This window comes from Dermacentor silvarum, chromosome 5 (genome assembly GCF_013339745.2).
Source record: "Dermacentor silvarum isolate Dsil-2018 chromosome 5, BIME_Dsil_1.4, whole genome shotgun sequence".
NCBI classification, from domain to species: Eukaryota; Metazoa; Arthropoda; class Arachnida; order Ixodida; family Ixodidae; genus Dermacentor; species Dermacentor silvarum.
In genome coordinates this window covers 184,963,656-184,985,531 of record NC_051158.1, presented here as the reverse complement: position 1 = coordinate 184,985,531, position 21,876 = coordinate 184,963,656, and the positions used below count along the sequence as shown (strand labels likewise).

At 47.0% G+C, this 21,876-nt stretch overlaps 1 protein-coding gene and 1 non-coding gene across 2 annotated transcripts in view; both read right to left on the bottom strand.

Moving 5' to 3' along the window:
- LOC119453949 (protein farnesyltransferase/geranylgeranyltransferase type-1 subunit alpha) overlaps positions 1-16,902 on the bottom strand; it is a 32,938-nt gene extending 16,036 nt beyond the window's left edge. The window contains exon 1 of the mRNA XM_037715981.2: positions 16,525-16,902. Coding sequence (XP_037571909.1) covers positions 16,525-16,872 — 348 coding nt within the window. The 5' untranslated portion in view covers positions 16,873-16,902. The remainder of the gene's footprint in view (positions 1-16,524) is intronic.
- Positions 3,249-3,324, bottom strand: Trnas-gga (transfer RNA serine (anticodon GGA)). Its single transcript has one exon. It is a non-coding gene; the product is annotated as a tRNA-Ser (tRNA).
- Positions 16,903-21,876: the final 4,974 nt, after the last annotated feature.

Below are 21,876 nucleotides of genomic sequence, written 5' to 3'. Positions count from 1 at the left end.
CGCTCGGCGTTGAATAGAGCGATTCCTCGTGCTAACCGGGAACAGTCTGCGAAATCCATGGTGTGTGATTTACACTTTCATGAGCAGGACATCTTAAAGTGTTACGTGCATATTATCAATAGACAGCCGGTTGAGGTGCCACGAGACAGGTGGACACTTGCCGAGGTTGCGGTGCTGAAAGTGTTCCCGAACCTTAACTCATATCTGTCGGACCAACCGGGGAAAAAAAAAAACGTAAACGAAGAGAGATGTTTGGTGACCTGTTCTGGGCCATCTAAGAAGGCCTGTGAGAGAATACGCTGAGTCGTGTTGGGTGCCCATTGCGCTTTCAGGAACTGAGTGCACGCATCATTTAATTTTTAACAGCGGAGCTGTTTAAGCTTTTTGTTTCCCCCACGTAGCGTTCGCAAGAACTCACCTAGCGATGACTTCACTGCGCACTGCTGCACCTTGCATCACCTTGCGATAACCAATCGATAGCCAATCAATAGCTAATCAATAATCGATCAATAAACAATAAATTCTGGAAAATGCTGGGAATGACTTGGTAGTGCTTAGCCTAGCCCAAACACGTGGCCAATACCTTGCCACGTATTTGCAATACCTTGCAATCAATAGCCCATCAATAGGTAATCAATAATTGCTCAATAATCAATCAATTTCGGAAAAGCATAACCCGTAAGACCATGATCAGCTAGGTGCCGATCAGCTCCGCTGTTTCTTTAGCCTTGCGCCACTTGTGCAAGCTATGCTAATTTTTATTTAGTCACGCGCATGCACACACGCATAGCTTGCAGGAACCTTGCATAAAAATGCATTTTTATGCAAGGTTCCTGGAGTAGCGGCGGGGATCCAGTCTTGAAGTAAAGGCAGCGAGGAAACGGGCCAAGCTGCTGTAGGTGGTGTTGGTTTCCACGTAGGCTCAAATCGTTTGCCTAGATTATGTCCCTTCTGACAGTTTAAGTCATGGCTATATATAGGGACATACAGTTGTTTTTTACTTCGTTTTCTTTAATAAAGCATTCATTGGTTTACAAGAAAGTTGTGCTGTTATTTTTGTGGATAATAAATTTGGTCTCGTTAGCTGGCGTATAACAGCCCCAGACCAAAGTGTTAAGCAAGTAAAAGCCGCTAGAAAACGTGTCAAGCTGCTGTCAGGGGAAAAATAAACTGCATGAAATGTTTAGGCGGCAGGAAGAAACACACAACACTTAAAAACGCAGCTTCTGCGCTTTGTCGTATGTGTTTATTTCTACTGTGCAGTTTACCATTCTTTCAGCATGAACCAACTAGCACGATATATCTTGTTGCGGTAGGTGGATAACGATTTCGCATGGTGTCACTAATTCGGACTAGGGAGAATGCCAGCGAGCATGAAACACGCACAAGCTGCCCATCCGCACGAGCTGAAGGCTGCGGCGTCTGCAGTGGAGCGCGATGGAACGGCGCCGCCATCTAGCGGCTGCCAAAGGAGTGGAGACAGTGGCGGTAAGAGCACGGGCGGAAAGCTGAAGCTAGTTTAGTAACGTTGATCAATACCACCTGGGAGCTGTTTAAAAACACACTGGAAAACAAATATATTCAGGCTCTTCCCACAAACTCCGATTCTAACAATGAATGGTTTAATTTGAACCTGAAATCATTCCTGAACCGTAAAAAAAAATGTCACACACAATTTCGTCCTAAGGGCGAAGCAATGAATGCGATAGCAACACAGCAATGTCATACGAAGTAAGGTGAGCGGCTTTGGTAGCAATATGAATTGTAGTAAACATGAGCTGATTAAGTAAGCAGGTGTGCTGCGTCGTAAGTAGACCGACATGAAGAGAGACTCGATGACCACGAGAAGGCGCGTGTGAAACGGTGGTGTTGATGAGAAGCGCTTCCCGTGGGTAGCGCGTGCGAAGGGACACACCTGTAGCACTGCACTGCCGATCCGGGCAGCATTGCATGTGTAGCGTGCGTTGGAAAATGTGGCCCGACTATTACTAACTGAATGAACAAGCGTGGTGTGAGCGCGCACAAGCAAACATAAATAGATCACACTGAATGACTGCAGACAACGACTGTCAAAACGCTGGCAGCAAGCGCATACGCCGCAGCAGGAGAAGGTACAACGTGCGGTCTATCGCTTCAACGGAAACTGAGCGGCGAATGCAGCGCGCATACAAAGGTCAGAGCCGTGTGGAGATAAGAGACGGTGCGGGCGAGCAACGAGCGCGGTTGTTGGCAGAGTAGAAGTGCGCCCTCCCCCCCCCCCCCCCCCCCCCCCACTTCCTCCGGCGCTGGCTTCCCACTTCCTTGCTTGCGCGTGGGAGATTGAGTGGAAAGTTACCCTTCGCCCGGTTGCAAGATAGGCCTTTGGTGCCGGAGCGCAGCGTCGCCCCGCCTCCCTCCGCGTCCCCCGCACGCTTCCGCTTGGGCATACGGCGCGCGGCGAAGATTTTATCTATACGGAACCTCACGGCGACGGCGATGACAACGGCAGAAATCCGGTTGAAGTGTCCATATAATTGCTATCGCAATAAAATTACTTTAGGAAGAGCCAAAGTGAATAACAGTTCTATAACGTGACAATGCTACCACTAATGCACAAAGCAATACTAAGGACCCCAACTGAATTTCAGTCATCAGACTTGCTCTCCGTCCTACCTAGCCCAAGTAAGTTCTGGCATATACTTTTACGATAGTCAACACCCAATGGGATCGACCAACCAAGCACTGATGGTCCACCTAATAAACTTGAATATAGTGCTAAAGTACAAAACTACTCTTTCTCTTCCATGTTTACCGCAATTAACCAAACTTCTATCAAGCTTCTATTCTATTCAACACTCTATTCTATTCTAACTTCTATTCAACACTCTTCCTTAGTGGCCAAAATCAATGTTACTACTGACACTATAGCGAACCTCATTCGCTCACTTGTGCAGTAATCGTCAGATGCTTGTGACCACCCCGACAGTAAACTTCTTAAAAATACCCTTGCCTAATAAATTCACCTCATATTCGTTAACTCGTTAGTTCGAAAGCTCAGGTAGTACCCATTTTTAAATTGGAAAACGGCTCTGATCCCACTTATTATCCTCCCATATCTCTCACCAGTATCTCTTCAAAATTGATCGAACACGTCACTGATTCTAACCTAGTTAAAGGGAAAATGAGACATCCACCCAATCGTAGCAATTGCTACAAAGCAAACCCATTCGGATTCCTCGAATGAAAAGCCTCGCAGTTTAAGAAAAATTTGTCCTGGTCCGGGACTCGAACCCGGGACCACCGCCTTTCCGGGGCAGCCGCTCTTACCATCTGAGCTAACCAGGCAGCTAGCAGATGTTAAGGCGAAGTCAAATTTGTCACCAACTCGAAGCAAAGGCTAGTGTTTGACGTAATAGTTCAGCAGAATCTCGCTAGGTGGAGAGAATTAATTAAAGAGAAAATGAGACATCCACCCAATCGTAGCAATTGCTACAAAGGTAGAGTCCCAGAGCAGGACATTTTTTCTTCAACTGTGAGGCTTTTCTTTCGAGGAACCCATATGGGGTTCCTTTGTACCAATTGCTACGATATGGTGGATGTCTCATTTTCCCTTTAATTACTTCTCTCCACTTAGTGGGTTTCCGCTGAACTATTAAGCCCAAACCACACGTACGCTTGCGGACGCGCGCAAGCTCGCGTCTACGCGCCTTGCACCTGCCACGCCTCACGAGGAATGGCAGTTTGCATCCACAAAGACGCACGAACGCACGCGCTCATTGAGCTCACTCATAGATGCCTTGACACACGCCACTTTGTACTTTGTTATTTGGCAGTGTTTCAATATGCCTCGATATCTATAAACGTAATTGTAATATTTTTAGAGCTGTTACGTCAGCATAAAAAGGAAAGAAGCACACCTTCAGCATGAAATAAATCAGCAAATGTAGCATGAAATAAATCTGCTTCAATGAGAGTTGAATGTACCGCGTCATAGCTGTGTAGCCAGGCGCGCCGACGCAAGGCAACCTAAGCGCGCAATAACAGAGGGGAGCTGTTCACTGAGATCGAGCCCCGTTTCGACGCGTACGAGCCATTCCGCACTGTCTGCGCATGCGTGAGCGCACAAACATGAGCTTGCGCGCGTCCGCAAGCGTATGCGTGGTCTGGGCTTTACGTCAAACACTTGCCTTTGCTTTGCGTTGGTGATAAATTCTAAAGCCCTTCTATCAAAAGTAGTGAAAGGTTTTGATTTAGCTGCTGCACCCTGCGATAGGCTGGTTGGCGACACGTGACCGTTTTCGCCTTCATGCCCAGCCCAAATGGTCCAGTAGCAGTCACTGCGACGGCGGAATGTACGAACGTCTGTGTTTTCGAGCGTGGAGTTTGATGATTTTGGTACTTCACGCGCCTCTGTTACATTGTTGCTGCAAACCAGAAGTGCCTACGTACCTGATGGTTGAGTGGACGCACGAATTATGCGTTTGGATTCAACGTTTGCAGCATGGCGTGCTAGTATACCGGGCTGCTGTGCCTTCGGTTGCAGCAACAGCGCGGAGGACGGAAAAAAGTTATTATCCGTTCCTCGTGGTGACAATAATATCAGCAGAAGGAAGGTATGGCTCCACAGAATCAGGTGCAAAGATTTTGTGCCCACTGAAAACACCCGGCTATGCGAAGTAAGTGATTTTGTAATGTTTACAACAGTAAACATTGTCATATAGGCATAACTTCAAGCAACCTTTCGCCTGACCGGCGTGCTTTTGTTTGTGTATGTGCTGATGCATGAGCATTATATCTGCAACGTTATTATTGTTTAGCTATCTTCTTACTGTAGATTTGTACGTAATAGTCATTGTCGTTTTAAGCCGCGCATTTCTCACGAATAGCTTGGGAATCCAATAAAACGGCGAGTCTGTATGAATGACATTGCAGTGCAGTGTTTTGCATGGTTTTGTTAGCGTTATAAAGCTTTATTGTTAGTATTAAATTTTGTGTCGTTTATTATGTTAATGCTGTGATGTATTGTAGTCAACATCGATATCTGCTATTTCTGCAGGTGACCTGAAACTGTAACTTTTTGGGGTTTTTACTCTTGCATGTGCTTAGGTGCTACGCCATGCTTCATTGCTCCAGCGGCTATACAAAATTACAAGCTTAAGAATTTTTATGACTCTGGCTTTTAGTGGAACATCAAAAAGGTGCTTACAGCAAGCCTTTCTAAGAACAGGTCTGTTATGCATTCCTGCAATAAAAGGAAAATTTTAAATCATTGTACCTTCATTCACCCGTATCTCTACAAAAAACCATCTAGCTCACCTGTCCTGGCTATTGATCCTTTTCGCGGCGATCTCGTGGGCGCTGCCATGTTTGATCATGTGGGGACGTGTCCATTGCTTGCTGTTGCCTCCTTGTTTACAATGGAAGTGTATAACGCCGGCGCGGCTTAAAAAACCTCTGTTTTCGGAGATATCGTAGACGGTGACTAGGTGGACGACATGAAGCTTTGATCACAGCTTCAGAGAACATGCAAAAGCGCTTTCAGAGCTGATTAAGCTATGTCCAAACAGCGCAAGCAGCGCATATAATGCTTGTTCTAAAAGCGGGGCTAAATATGCATTCCAAGCTATCCAAACATTCCGCTCATTAATTCAGTCAGGATTAGTGTGTTTTGCTCTTTGTTCTTTATTCGGCAAACATTTTGAAGCAGTGGCTTGTCAGTTTCTGATGATGTGTGGTGTTTTGTGGCGCAAGGGCCAGTTATGGCCAAAGAGCGCCATGCCAGTGTTTGTGAGTGTGCAGTGGAGCGATGAATTCTGAGAAGTAGATGAAGCGTGGCTGTAAAGGGGCCTAAAAATAATCGCTGTATAGTGCGTAAAATATACATGTACTAAAATCATGGCAATGACTAATGAGGTGTACTATGCAATGAAGAATGCATTGAGAAAGAGTGACACGATATTTAAAATATTTAAGATGCAGTAATTGGAAAGAAGCACTACTGCCTAGACAGAGCCCTTGAACCACAAGGGCCTGGAGGCATGCGCTATAAAAAATTATCACAGCGGCATCCTCTGGTGAGAGGATGCGCTACGAACTAGTTGGGCTAATAACATGCAGGACCACATCGTTCAAAAAATCTACGACTGCTTTGAGATTAAAAATCGGTTCTTCGCCAAGAAACATAATGGGGTGAAGCGGGACATGATATCGGTACGCTTGTGAAAAATATTTCTTTCTTTCTGTTTCGGCTTCCCGGCACTCCACGAGGACATGGAGGACAGTCAGCCTCTCACCACATCTACCACAGGTTGGTGGTTCACTACCAGTAAGCAAAAAATTGTGGGTGCCATATGTATGTCCTATTCTGAGACGACAGAATAGGACATCAGTTCGTCGTGTTTTCGTTACGGGAGGCCAGAAACCTAACTGTGGTTTAATGAGGTGAAGCTTATTGTTTGTTTCAGCGTCCCACAAGCGTTGCCAGTGGCTTCGCAGTTTCTTTCGCAGGAAAAGCTTCAAATCTGTTGCAGGAACAGCAGTTGTAGGGTTAATAGCCTGAGATGTAACTGATGTGGCCATTTGATCTGCTCGAACATTACCCTCAATGCCTCTATGACCCGGCACCCAGCATATAATCACATGCTGGTTAGATATATACGCTTTACACAGAATGGAATAGAGCTCATTAAGTACAGGGTTTTTGTGTTTACAGAGTGATTGCAATGCTTTCACAACACTTTGCGAGTCCGTAAATATAATTGCCTTTTGAAGTTTTGATTTCATTATAAACTTTACAGTCGATAATATTGCATAGGCCTCAGCCGTAAAGATACTTGTCTCCGGGTGCAGTACACCGGATTCCGAAAACGATGGACTGCATAATAAACCCCGGCATGTGACCTAGAAGCGTCCGTGTAAAACTCTGTACACGAGTACTTGGATTGAAGCTCTAGGAAATGCATTTTAATGTGCGCCTCTGGAGCGTCTTTCGTGACCTCTACGAACAATGTGTCGCACTCTATGATCCGCCACTGCCACGGCGGTAACAATTTAGCAGGAGCCATAGGACGATGTTCAAGCACTGGAACACCCATTTGCTCACTAAGATTCCTTACACGTAAAGAGAACGGTTTCCTCGCTGCAGGTCGGTTATGGAAGAGTGCAGCGGCGGTCATATCGTTTATGGTGGAATAAGAAGGATGTTCGTTGTTTGCTTGTACTGTCAGAAAATATACGAAACTGCTATATGAACGCTGCAGATGGAGTGACCACTGGTTCGACTCTACATAGAGACTCTGGATCGGGCTTGTTCGGAAAGCACCGGTCGCGAGGCGGATACCCAAATGGTGAATGGGGTCTAGTATTTTTAATGCACTTGGCGTTGCGGAGTTATAAACTATAGCTCCGTAATCAAGGCGCGAGCGGACAAGACTGTTGTACAAGTTTAGGAGGCATTTTCGATCACTACCCCATGTTGTGTGCGAGAGAATTTTTAAAAGGTTCATAGTCTTCAGACACTTTGTCTTCAGATATTTAAGATGGCGGATGAAGGTAAGCTTAGAGTCCAGAATTATGCCCAGGAATTTATGTTCACTGCTCATGGATAGTTCCTCTCGATTGATCGTGAGATTTGGTACCGGTGTCACGCCTCTTTTGTTTGAGAAGAGTATGCATGTACTTTTCTGTGCGTTTATTTTGAACCCATTTACGTCCGCCCATTTAGACAATTTGTTTAATCCAAGCTGCACCTGTCGTTCACAGATAGCGAGGTTACATGATTTGAAACCTATCTGTACATCATCGACGTACACAGAATAAAACATGCTGCGTGGAATCACTGTATGCAGGGAGTTCATTTTTACAATGAAGAGTGTGCAACTAAGTACACCCCCTTGCGGCACGCCAGCCTCCTGGGTGAATGTTCTAGATAAAACATTGCCCACTCTTACGCGAAACGTGCGGTTAGACAAGTAGCTTTCGACTGTGTTTAACATATTTCCACGGACCCCCATCGCGGAAAGATCTCGCAGAATCCCGAAGCGCCATGTCGTGTCGTACGCTTTCTCTAGATATAGAAAGACCGAAAGTAAAAACTGTTTATGTATAAACGCATCTCTGATGTTGGCCTCGATGCGAACAAGGTGGTCTACTGTCGACCTACCTTCTCGGAAGCCACACTGGAAGGGGTCTAGTATTTTGTTATTTTCTAGGAAACTGATTAAACGCCGGTTTATCATTTTTTCATACAGCTTGCACAGGCAGCTCGTTAGTGCTATTGGCCTGTAGCTGCTGGCTAAGTACGGGTCTTTGCCTTGTTTAAGTATAGGGATGACTATGGCTTCTTTCCATGAGGACGGGATACACCCAGCCGCCCACATGGCATTAAACAGAGATAAGAGTGTTTTCAGTGTTTCAGGGTGTAGGTATCTAACCATTTCATACATGATACGATCGCCACCTGGCGCCGAGTTGTTACAACAAGCGAGAGATGCTTTAAGTTCGGCTAAGCTAAATGGTTGATTGTAAGCCTCACTCGAAGAACCTTTGCGGTTAAGAGGCTGCCGCTCTTCGCGTTCTTTGAACTTCAGGAAAGTGTCTGTATAATGCGATTCACTTGATATATATTGAAAGTGTTCACCTAGACAATCCGCCTGGTCTTCCAGGCTATCACCTTGGCTACTTACTAAGGGTAGAGGATGTGACTCCCGGCCTATTAGTTTATTTACCCTATTCCAGACTTTTGTTTCGTCGGTGTATGAATTTATACTGGAAATGTACCTTTCCCAACTCTCTCTCTTTGCACGTCGACGCGTTCTTCTGCCCTGTGACTTTGCTTGTTTAAAATTCATCAGGTTTTCAGCTGTTGGGGAGTTGCGAAACAATCCCCAGGCTTTGTTTTGCTTTTTACGTGTTTTCTGGCATTCATCATTCCACCAAGGCAGGCGACATTTATTAGCTAGTCCATTAGTTTGTTGTATGCACCTTTCAGATGCGTCAATGATAAAACCTGTTATATACGCCACAGCATCGTCTATGTTAAAAGAGGCGATGTCATCACGGCTTAAATATGTTATTTGTCGGAAAAGTTCCCAGTTAGCCAAGTCAACTTTCCATCGGGGAACGTGTGGCGAGCATCTATCGTGTTCTGTTAAGCCTAGCATAATTGGGAAGTGGTCGCTCCCAAACGGGTTCTTGAGAACAGACCACTCCAGGTATGGCATTAGTGTACTCGATGCTATACTTAAGTCAATGGATGAATATGTGTTATGTGTAACGCTGTAATACGTAGGCTCTTTCTTGTTAAGTAATGATGCGCCTGAAGAAAACAGAAAATTTTCAATCAGGCGACCTCTCGCATCGCAACGTGAGTCTCCCCACAAAGTGTTATGTGCATTGAAATCTCCGACAACTATGTATGGCTCCGGAAGTTCATTTATGTAGTTTTGGAATTCGGTTTTATGTAGTTGATAATTGGGAGGGATGTATATAGAGCTGACAGTGACCAGCTTGTCAAACAACACCCCTCGGACAGCAACTGCCTCTAGGGGCGTACGAAGTTTTAGTTCCCGGCAGGCAATACCTCTGTCGACTACAATAGCCACACCACCGGAAGACACGACTGTGTCATCGCGGTCCTTACGAAAAATGGCGTATTGTCGGAGAAAATCTGTTTGCGTGTGTTTGAGGTGTGTTTCTTGGACACACAGCACCTTTGGATTATACTTATGTAGGAGTTCTTTGATGTCATCGAGATTGTGGAGGAGTCCTCGGACATTCCACTGTAATATTTGTGTATCCATGTTGAATGTGGGTTTTGTGCTGTGTGTTAAGAAAGAGGAATTACTTCACAGAGCCCTTTCCGGGCACCGTGATGCGTAGTTTTTCTTGTTTGGAGCGATCGCGAGACTCTCGCGGCTCCTTAGGCGCAAGTGGCGCCGTCTGGCTGGTTGTTGTGTCCATAGCCTCTTGCGAGGCGCTGGACACGCGCTCTTGCGAGCGGTTGGTTTGACGAGAAGGCCTCGCCTCGAGAGACGAGGCCCTCGAGGCCACCAGCCCGGAGGTCGATGGCCCCTTCTTGTGAGTTGGCAGAGCAGCGCTAGCTGCACCTACCGAGGGGGCGGATGGCGTCGCCGCCATCCGTCCCCTCGCCATGATCGCGACAATGAATCGCCAAGAACCCACCGGTGCCATTTTTTACATTATTGCGGTGTTCGCGGAGCCGATCATTGAGACAATGCCCAGTATGCCCGATGTATTGCTTTCCACATGAAAGCGGGAGGTTGTACACCACGCGGTGAGCACACTCTACGAACTTTTTCCGGTGGTGCTTCGTGCACTTATCGGGCGGGGGTGGCGAGGAGGACGATGGCTGCAAGCCTATCGAGGACGAGTGCATGATTGTGTCCCGTGGTAGGACGTAGCTTATCCGGGAAATAACTGAAGCGCAGATGATTGAAAAACTGGGTGATAAGTGTGTCAGTTTCCCTTCACTGGCTCTCACAGAAAAAGAACTAAGTTTCTTGGAGGCGGCATCACTTGACTCGTAACTATGTTACACGAATACGCAATCCTTTTAGTTCATGTAAGTGCATGCGCAGTCTATACTGCCTGACACATATAAACTGATTCAGTGGCACAATAATTTAGTTGAAAGTTTGCGCTTGGTGTGTGTATTTCTCTGCCGTCCTTGTCCTTTTGTTGCGCAATAACACCTTAGTAATGGACTACCAACTTGCCCGCAATGCTGCCCTCCTTGCAAGCAGTCGAGAGCGTCGTCGATTCGGGGCAGCGGATAAACATCTTTTTGTGTGATCTTGTTAAGGCGCCTATAATCAATGCAAAATCGAATGCCACCGTCGTTTTTCTTTACCAGCACAACTGGGGAGGCCCAAGGGCTGTGCGAGGGTTGTATTACGCCACGATGAAGCATATCGTTGACCTGGTCATCAATGACACGACGTTCAGCATGAGAAACTCGGTATGGACGATGGCGTAGGGGTGCATGAGTGCCGGTGTCAATGTGGTGAACGATGGAGGATGTGCGGCCCAAGGAAGATTGCGTATGATCGAACGACAGCCAAAAGCGATCGAGCAGTTCCAAGAGTTGGGTACGCTGGGCAGGTGGAAGTTCGGAATCAATTGACGGGAGGAAGGCTTCTAAGGTGGACGAATCGGCGGTAGTAACAGGAGTAATGCTGTCGACGTGAAGACTCATCGTGTCGTCAGGCAGTTGAGTGGAGTAGGCGGAATCCACATCGTCAAGCCGACCTATACATTCACCACAGAATAAGGTGGCTGGGGAAGAGGACCGATTCGCAACATAAATGGCACTGCAAAAGTTTTCGACTGTGAGAACTGCAAAAGGAAGGAGGAAGTCTTTGCGAGAGGTGAAGGCTTCGGAGGGCGCAAACAGGGCGGTGGAAGAGGGAGCATAGTCGCAAGAAAGTGGCACAAGAACACAAGACAAAGCAGGTATATCAGTGTCCGTGGCGACGACCACTCGAGAAGGCGGCTTGTCAGATGCGGCGTCACACGTCGGTGACAACTCAAGTTCGGCACGCGCACAGTCAACAACGGCATGGTTAGTAGCAAGAAAGTCCCAACCCAAAATAACGTCGTGTGAACACGGTGAAAAAACGACGAATTCGACTACATACAAAACGTCCTGAATGACAAGGCGAGCTGTGCATGCCACTGAAGGGTGAATGTGGTGGGCGGTTGCGGTACACAGGGAGACGTCGGAAAGCGGAATCGTTTTTTTGAGCTTGCGGCACAGTTCTCCACTAAGAATAGACACAGCGGCTCCAGTATCGACAAGTGCTTGCACAGAAACACCTTCGATATTCACGTTGATTTCGTTCGCAGGTAGAAATCGAGGCCTTGAAGTTGTCGACACGAGCGCAGTTCTTGCCTCCGGAACTGCGAGGGCTAGTTTTCCGCTTGGACTGGTGGGGGGCGACAAACCATTGGGGAAAGTGAACGGCGATGTGGTGAGGGCGACCGACGTGGGCCGTAGTCACGTCGATTCGGTGAGCAGCTGTTCATCGTTGAGTGCGAGGAGATCAGGTGTGGTGGCTCAGAAGGAAAGTAGCCTTGATTTACTTCGCCCGCACTAGTACAGATGTCACGACGACGACAGAAACGTGCGACATGGCCAAGGTAGACAACAGAAATAGCAAATAGGCCTGTTGTCCTGGGTGCGCCAAGGATTAGTGGACGGCGGTGCGGGACAGCGAAAAGGAGGCGGGTTCGGGTGGACAGGCGCACGCGTAGCGTAGAAGGTATTTGCTGGTCGAACAGGATCCGTGCTGAGTGACATTGCTGGTGGCTGGCGGCGTGCAACCTCAGCATAGGTGAGGGGAGCGGAAACAGGTGGATGCTGGTAGGTGGTTGGGAGAGCCTCAGAAATTTGCTCCTCTATGGCCTGTCGTAGCGACGGAGCAAGCACCTGCGCAGAGTCCGGGACGCAGGAAACAAGCGACAATTGTCGCGCCACTTCTTCTCGGACAAACTGCTGTATCTGCCGCATGAGCATTGTGGTGTCAGTAGAAACGAAGCCTACAGTTAACGATGACATGTTGGCTGTGTCAGAGCTCGGGAGGCGTGTAGCAATGCGCTGTTTCCGCAACTCGTCGTAGCTCTGACAGTACTGGACCACGTCCGTGACAGTTTGGGGATATTTGGTAATGAGCATGTGAAAGGCGTCGTCCTCAATCCCCTTCATGATGTGTCTGATTTTATCGGCTTCGGACATCGCAGGGTTGATGCGACGGCAGAGGTCCACAATATCCTCGATGTAGGACGTGAAGTTCTCGCCGGATTGTTGGGCACGGAGCTTGCGAACAGCAGGTCGGCCGAAGACTTCCGCGAAGCTCGCTTTAAAGGCAGACCAGTTGGCAATATCAGCTTCGTGGTTGTGGAACCACAGCTGTGCTACGCCCGCCAGGTAGACGTTAACGTAGCTGAGCTTGTCGCCGTCATTCCATTTATTGTGGGTGCTTACCCGCTCATACGAAGTGAGCCAGTCCTCGACGTCGTGCTCGTCGGTGCCGTTGAAAATGACATGGTCTCGCTGTCGTGGTACGCCGGAGCAGGCGACCACCGGTGGTGCGGGAGCACCCTGCTGTGGCGCGTCGTCAGGCAATGCCGAGGCGGGGGGTAGAGTCCGGGTACGGAGTTCCAAGATGAAGAGGGACCCAGCACGCTCCACCAATTGATAGGACGCGTTTAAGGTTAGATGCGCTTGGCGTTTTTATGAATGCCAGAAACAGGCAACGGCCAAGCGGAGCGAGTGCAAGCACCAACAACAAGAAACGTCTTCTTCTTCGTCCTCTGCTGGCGCCGGTATTTGTCACTACAATCGTAATACCTTGTAGCAAATATATATTACAGCTAGTAACTCACTTACTCTTGTGGACCGTCACGAAACATTCAGCTTCGACCATTCGTGCGCCATCGGCGTAGTCCGTCATTTATTGTGCGTATACAGTGCGCATATATTGAATTTTTTTTTATTCCGCAACAAGAAAAAGTTACGAGGAGGGCAGGTAAAAGCTGTAAGAACAGCTTGAGGTGCCCTGACCCCCCATAGCACACGGGGAAGCATATATTGAAGTGTGCGCCCATTGGCTTATTTTTGATACGTCGGCGACAGAGTGGGCATAAGTTTTCCTGCCATTTGGGACAGATGTGTTTAGTAGATAACGTGTGCGAAACTTACTATGACAGGAAGCGGCACTACTCCCTTTGTCATTGTTTAACGAGTGGTACTCACTTTTTACCGATGTTCTCGGGATGAAGCCCTTTCTTTGAAGGTTAGCGATACAAGGTTCGCGGATGACCGAAATTTCTGTATCCTCTAGGAAAGCCGTACATCACGAAGTGCCGATAACACGTTCGGACAGTTAAGGCCCAACCGCATGCACGCGATTTTCGAGCGACAGCGACAAGCGACGGCGACGAGCGACGAGCGACAGGTTTTGCCGTCGCGGAGGGCTATCCGTCGCTGTCGCTGGTCGTGTCGCCGGTTTCTGGCCAGCCAGAAAATATCGCTTGTCGCCCGGAAGTCAGCGCGACGACATCCGCTGGGGACAGCGATTGCACAACAACATGGCAGCAATCAGTCTGCCCGCTTCGATCTGAATTCGCTCTTGCAACTTGCTCTCTGCTGTGACAGCAAAAAATAATTAGTACAATCAGTCATCGCTTCACCTCATCGCTAGCTGAAGACTAAGTATCGGCGCTCTCTTGTCGTTATTATTGAGATCGGTTGTTTTGTTTTGACGCTGTTAGGCCTGAGACGGCACCGAGAGCCGAGAGAGTGTTTTAAGTTTTACTCAACAGATGGCGCCACGGCACCTTATTCTGGCGGCATGGGACGGAGTTCCACTGGGGATGCATGGGACGGATTTTCACTGGGGATGATAGCATATTTTAGCTAGGTCTAGATAAAACATTGACCTTTTGATAAAATTGAGATTTCTTTACGCGTGCAAGATAACATTTATTCGCACAACAATGTAAATCCGTCGCTACTCTTTTTCGCGATGTCGCGTTCATGTGGTTGCTCCACGCCGCGACACGACAGCGCGACAGGGTGTGCCTGTCGCGTCGCTTGTCGTTGTCGCTTGAATATCGCGTGCATGCGGTTGGGCCTTTACAGTAGCGGTCCGCGAACTTGGCCACACAGATTCATTCTATGCCTTAACATGCAAGTCACTATTTTTGCAGCCAACTACTGCACACGTCTTCAATCCACATGATTCAATCTAGCATGATTGGAGCACAGTGTGTTATCGAAAACTCAGTTGCATTTCCAAAAGCTGATCGCACAGAAGCAAGGTAGAAGCAGTAATGGTTTCGTATTCGTGCGTGGCCTCTGAGGAGATATATGGCGCGCCGCCATCAGCACCATCTCGTTTTTCTAAAGCATACTGCTCCGGGAAAAGGGTCAATAGTCCGGTTTTAGAGACTATACGTGTGAATACTCCAAATTTATTTGTAAGTGCAATGGGTAACATTGCAAACATATCTTAATATCTGCGGGGCTTGCAAAGGTACAAGGGGGATGTAGGCGGTGGGGGTAATAAAAGGGGAAGAGCTTGGAATAAATGCATTTATTTAAAAACAGATAAAAATTAAAATTCGCACCTCATAGACACTAGTAGGCATGCTATATTTCCTAGTCCTTTGAAGGTACTTACGTTGCTGATATTCCACAGATGCAGTGCAACTCTTTCTCTTAAGTAAAGCTATTAGAGTAACAAAATAACCTTAGGTTAAAAATACCGTGTAACCGTAGGAATAATGCCGAACACAGACAAGCGCAATGAAACGGATAATAGTGCGTATTATGCACTGCGCGCTCCTAGAGAGCTTGGTGCGCAATGACGTTTCCGAATGTAGCTCACAACCTGCCTATTATTGCGAACTAGGAAACAAGCTATCAGCTCACCCAAATATCATCTCTACTTCAAGTTACGCTGAATTTCAAAACATGCAAACAAATAAGAAAAAAAAATGCCCTGTGTGACCACCGCTGTTGAAAACTAGAATTAGCTGCTTCAGAAATGCACGCATTTTATTTCAACATTAACGTGCTCCTGGCTCCTTCAAGTTATTGTCCCTTTCACTTGCTTTGGTTCGAGTTGTTGACAAATTCGACTTTGCGCTGTCATCTGCTAGCCGCCTGATTAGCTAAGATGGTAGAGCGGCTGCCCCTGAAAGGCGGTGGTCCCGGCTTCGAGTCCCGGACCAGGACGAATTTTTCTTCAACTGCGTGGCTTTTCTTTCGAGGAACCCGTATGTGTTTCCTTTGTAGCAATTGCTACGATTGGGTGGATGTCTCATTTTCCCTTTAATTACTTCTCTCTACATAGCGGGTTTCCGCTAAACTATTACTTCAAATACTGATGTTACCTAATGGCTCACTTTGAATCAATACATTTTTACCCCCAGCAACACTATTTCACAAGGCTACTATCGTGTGGAACCGAATTCATACACAGCGTTAACAGCCCATGGACAAACACTTACAAATCAACGCCATACATTTTTCAGAAGGATTTCAGTATCTCCCCTAATGACCTTCTCATTAAACTGTCTGGGATTAGGACATAACCTAGTGAAATACTTGTTCAATGCCTGCCTCGTCCTCAGGGTGCCAGACTAGCACCTCATCTACCGACTAACATCGCTGATGACTGCGTCACTTAGCATGCCGTAATCAATGAAAACAATGCACCTACCCTCCAGCATCCCCTGGGCACCACAACAATGTGGCGTGATACATGGTTCATGCCACTGAACCTGGCAAATTGCAAAACTGAGATTTTCTAGAACGCATACCTCATCACGACATAAGCATAGCACAGTTCCAGTCAACCACACCTAAACGCACAAATATCTCGGAGTACATTTTACAATGTCGTTATCATGAATAAGTCCCTGTCACAGCCATCCCTTAAAACGCATTTTCTGATGCACTTCCGTTCCGCTATCAAAACAATCTCCTCCAAGACTTCACACAACAGCTGGTGGACGCACCTGGTAGTTCTTTGGGTTATCCTCGATGATCCTGTGTATGTAATTGAGCTCGGAGCGCAGGTCGACACCCAGATCCTTGAGCAGGAGCCGGCGATAGTGCCACACGGTGTAGTTCGATGGGTTCACCGAGGCGGCGTCGGTGACAAGCTCCAGGGCCCGCTCGCTGCGCTCGTTCGACCGGAGCACGGCGCGGAAGTAATCGAACACATCGCGGAACTGCTCCGAGTAAGCGATTCGCACCACCGGGTGGTCACCGTCGTCCTGGGGCACAGGCACCACGTCTTTCCAATCGGGCCGGTCCCGGTAGTAGACCCACTTCTCGTCCGGGCTGCACTCGTCGTCCGCCATTGTAAAAAACGGCCATATTAATGTCTAAGCATAGTTATGCCTGCCGGATGAGCGCGAAAAGGCCATCGTCTATGGCGGCGCCACCTACGTAGGGTAAAAGCACGACCTACTACTAGGTTCATAGTCGCGGAAAATCTCGAGAACCAATGGCACAGGGTGGTCTAACGGGAGGTTAGCATACGCGGCGCAAGCGGACCCTCACGCACGTTGCGGCAGGCGCGCTGTTGACGAGGCGCTAGGGAGAGCTCAACGGGCTCAGTATGTCATCTATTAATGTACATGTAATAACGACAAAGTTAGGGTGCCTTTGGACAAATAAGTATTATGTTGGTTTATTGCCTCGGTTATTGAATTCCGAGTTAATTGATAAAGTTTGAGGCCCAACGAAGAGATCAGTGCACCAAAGTAAGGTAAAGCCGGACGGGTGGAGACTGAGCAGGATGAGCATGATATATAAGAGAAAGGGGGACAAAGCCGACATAAACAACTACCGTCCCATAACAGTGACGTCAGTGGTTTACAGGGTGGTGATGCAGATTATAAAGGACAGACTGCAGGCATGGGTGGAGAGCGAGGAGGTGCTGGGGGAACTACAAAATGGGTTCCGGAAACAAAGAAGGTTAGAAGATAATCTGTTCTCATTGACACAGTGTATTGAAATAGCAGAAAAGGAACACAGGCCCCTATGGCTTGCCTTTCTGGATATCAAGGGAGCCTATGACAGTGTAATCCAAAAGGATTTGTGGGACATACTGGGCACTCTAGAGGTGGAAGATGGAGTAAGAAATCTTTTAAAAGATATCTATAAAAGTAACAGGGTGCTTATAAATGGGAAAACAAGATATCTGGGCCTATAGAGATACAGCAGGGGCTTAGGCAGGGGTGCCCTCTGTCACCTCTGTTGTTCATGCTGTATTTACAAGGATTAGAGAAAAAATTAGAGAGGAGCGGACTTGGCTTCAACCTTTCCTATTTCAAGCAGGGAGAATGGATTAAACAGTCATTACCAGGACTGATGTATGCAGATGACATTGTACTTATGGCTGACAGCAAGGAAGACTTGCAGAGATTAATGGACATCTGTGGTAAAGAGGGAGATAGCTTAGGTTTGAAGTTTAGTAAAGAAAAATCGGCAGTCATGACTTTTAATGATAATCAGGGCAGCGAGCATAGGATACAGGAGGTTACGCTGGAGGTGGTGGATAAGTACAAATATCTTGGAGTGTGGATAAACAATGGGGCTGAGTACCTAACGGAACATGAAAAATATGTGACGGCTAAAGGTAGCAGAAATGCAGCTGTGATGAAAATAGGGCACTGTAGAATTACAATAGGTACGAAGTGGTGAGAGGGATTTGGAAAGGGGTGATGGTCCCTAGTTTGACTTTTGGCAATGCGGTCCTGTGCATGAGATCAGAGGTTCGAGCAAGGTTGGAAGTTAAGCAGCGAGGGGTAGGTAGACTGGCTCTGGGAGCACACGGAAATACACCAAATCAGGGGGTACAGGGTGACATGGGATGGACGTCATTCGAGTGCAGGGAAGCCAGCAGCAAGATAGAATTTGAGGAGCGATTGAGAGAGATGGCAGAAAAGCGGTGGGCAAGGAGAGTTTTCAGTTATTTGTACATGAGGAATGTTGATACAAAATGGAGGAAGCTGACCAGAAAACTGTCAATCAAATATTTGGACTGCAGGAGGGGTGCAAACCAGGAAACAGCGGTTAAGAAAAAGGTTAAGGAAACAGAGAGGGGTCTGTGGAAAACAGGGATGCAGACGAAATCAGCACTGGGCACATACCGAACTTTCAAGCAAGAAATTGCCAAAGAAAATATCTACGATAATTCTAGGGGAAGCTCTTTGTTGTTTGAAGCCAGGACGGGAGTATTGCGGACTAAGATGTACCGAGTCAAGTACCAAGGTATAGATACGTTGTGCTGTGCGTGTGGAGAAGAAGAGGAAACGGCTGAACACCTCATACTTTTCTGTAAGGGGCTTAACCCTACAGTGCAAGCAACGGGGCTGATTTTTCAAAGCATTGGGGTTTAGGGACATGAAGGCAAAATAGACTTTAAGCGGGTAGAAATAACCAAACAGAGGTTATCTGATTGGTGGATAAAATTAAGGCAGGGGTGAAATTTCACCCACCACAAAGTACAAATTATGTTAATAGCCATGGCTAGGTGGCGTATGCCACCGCCCGATTTAAAGGGTTCAGCCTCATCCATCCATCCATCCATCCATCCGGGAAAAGGTTAAGGAAACAGAGAGGGGTCTGTGGAAAACAGGGATGCAGACGAAATCAGCACTGGGCACATACCAAACTTTCAAGCAAGAAATTGCCAAAGAAAATATCTACGATAATTCTAGGGGAAGCTCTTTGTTGTTTGAAGCCAGGACGGGAGTATTGCGGACTAAGATGTACCGAGTCAAGTACCAAGGTATAGACACGTTGTGCTGTGCGTGTGGAGAAGAAGAGGAAACGGCTGAACACCTCATACTTTTCTGTAAGGGGCTTAACCCTACAGTGCAAGGCAATGGGGCTGATTTTTCAAGCATTGGGGTTTAGGGACAGTGAAGGCAAAATAGACTTTAAGCGGGTAGAAATAACCAAACAGAGGTTATCTGATTGGTGGATAAAATTAAGGCAGGGGTGAAATTTCACCCACCACAAAGTACAAATTATCTTAATAGTCATGGCTAGGTGGCGTATGTCACCGCCCGATTTAAAGGGTTCAGCCTCATCCATCCATCCATCCATCCATCCGGGATCAGTAGGCGCGAGATCAGTAGGCCGGTTGGCTTTGGGAGCACACGGTAATACGACAAATGAGGCAGTGCATGGAGACATGGGTTGGGCCTCTTTTGAAGTCAGAGAAGCACAAAGCAAAATTAGTTTTGAAGAAAGGCTCAGGAACATGGATGAAAATAAATGGGCGGCTAAAGTGCACAAGTATCTCTACATGAAAAGCGTGGACACAGAATGGAGAAAGAGGTCAAGGAAGTTGGCAACCAAGTACAGGATAATCGAAACTGTAAATAGACAACCAGGGGTCATCAGAAAGAAAGTGAGAGAAATAGAGACCGTGAATTGGATGCAAAGAATGGAAACGAAAAGGACAATGGAGATTTACAAGAATGAGAAGAAAGAAATTAGAAGGGAAAATCTGTACGATAACACAAAGGGCAGTGCCTTGCTATTTGAGGCTCGAGCCGGTTGCCTAAGGACGAAAACATATCGGAACAAATATTCGGAATTAGATGAGACATGTGTATGCTGCAGTAGAGATCCAGAGACCACTCAGCACATCCTAATGGAATGCGACGGGATCCACCCAGCGAGAACCGTAGGTAACGTGCAACTCCCAGAAGCGCTTGGGTTTAAAGTGGAAGGAAACATAAACAGATCAGCCGTAGAGATCAGCAAGAGACGATTGGAGTACTGGTGGAAAAAAAGTAGGGAAAAGATGGATGCGACCTGATCTCTTAAAATCATAGGCAGCGGTACAAGGTAAATTTTTGAAAAAGAAAAATAATGATAGGTATACAAAAATGCAAGATAAAGAACATGTATAGTATACCTGATTAAATCAAGCAGGCTAGGTGACTATTTGTCGCCGCCCCGTTTCAAAGGGGATGCCAATAAATCATCATCATCATCATCATGGGAAGGCACGCATCCGAAATGAGCGCATCGCCAGCCTCCGGTATCGCGCGTTGTCTGCGAGCGTCATGGAATATACGTCTTTATCCATGAAATCAACGTTTTATCAGCCCACATCACTACTCCTGTGAGATTTTACGGGCCCAGTTCGCATTGCGTTGATAGATTCAAACGCGTTTTTTTTTTTTTTTTTTTTTTTTTTTTTTTTTTGTCCTCCGGATCAGGATCATAGGGGCTGGGGGCTCTGGAATAATTTCGACCACTTCGGGTTCTTTAACGCGCACTCACACCTTACGGCACACAGGTGCCTTGCATTTCGACTCCCTCAAAATGCGACCGTCGTCGTCGAGGTCAGCAGTAATCATCCTATGCGTGCTGTACGTACGACCTGTAAACTGCAGTCATTACCCGATTACTTCTCGACGTACAAACCACTTTGTGCCAGCGCTTGAAGACGTGTAGCATGTCCTTTCGATGCTCAAATAAGCAATTTACTATGATTTCAGACAGCAACAGATCTGGTCATAAAATAGTTTATTTAAGTGAGGAAAACAACTATGGTAAAATTTGATCTACAACACGCAATATTTCGGTGCTTTTAGTTTATTCTCAGTGCCCTGCTGAATGACACCTTTAAGCAAAAAATGAATCCTTGTTACGCAATAAAAACGTACAACTGATGCTGTCAGGGCAGCAGAATTCTCTAGGCAACCAATTTTTGGCACATCACCAATTGATCAACTGCATAAACTTTGCCAAGCTTTGGCATGCAATTAAACGAGTGAGTTTGTTTTCAATAAGGGCATTAATTGACCAGCTTGTAGAATGGTTCTGATAGACTGGTAGATATAAAAGGCCCCCAAGGTCCCTTCTGTTTGTTCTTTAGATTCCACAAAGGTTTCGTTGTGAAGCTGCCCAGCCAAGTAGATGCTACAGCTGGGCCGCGATTTTGTAGCGATGTCTTATGACTTATTTTGGAATAGTCTTATCATCCACCGCTCACGGCCGGCTGATCCCGTTGATAACGCGAGCGGACCGTCGCTCTGACCACTGACAAAGCGCGATAAGCGCGAAAAGGCATTATTACTTTAAAGTCATCGCTACAAAATAGCGGCCCTGGCAAGTCCTTCTCCAATGAAGAACACTACCATTTTGGTTAACACAACAGGCGCAGCATTTCGTTCAATGCAAACTCTGCAGTCCAGTAACGAGCAATGTTTTGTTTAAACTTTTGCAGTGACCACAGTTCCAAAGGTCGCTTAAGCTCGATAATGAACAATTCTTCTGCGACTGGACTGGGCATTCCATCCCGCTGTATATTTACAGCCTCCACGTCTGCCGGT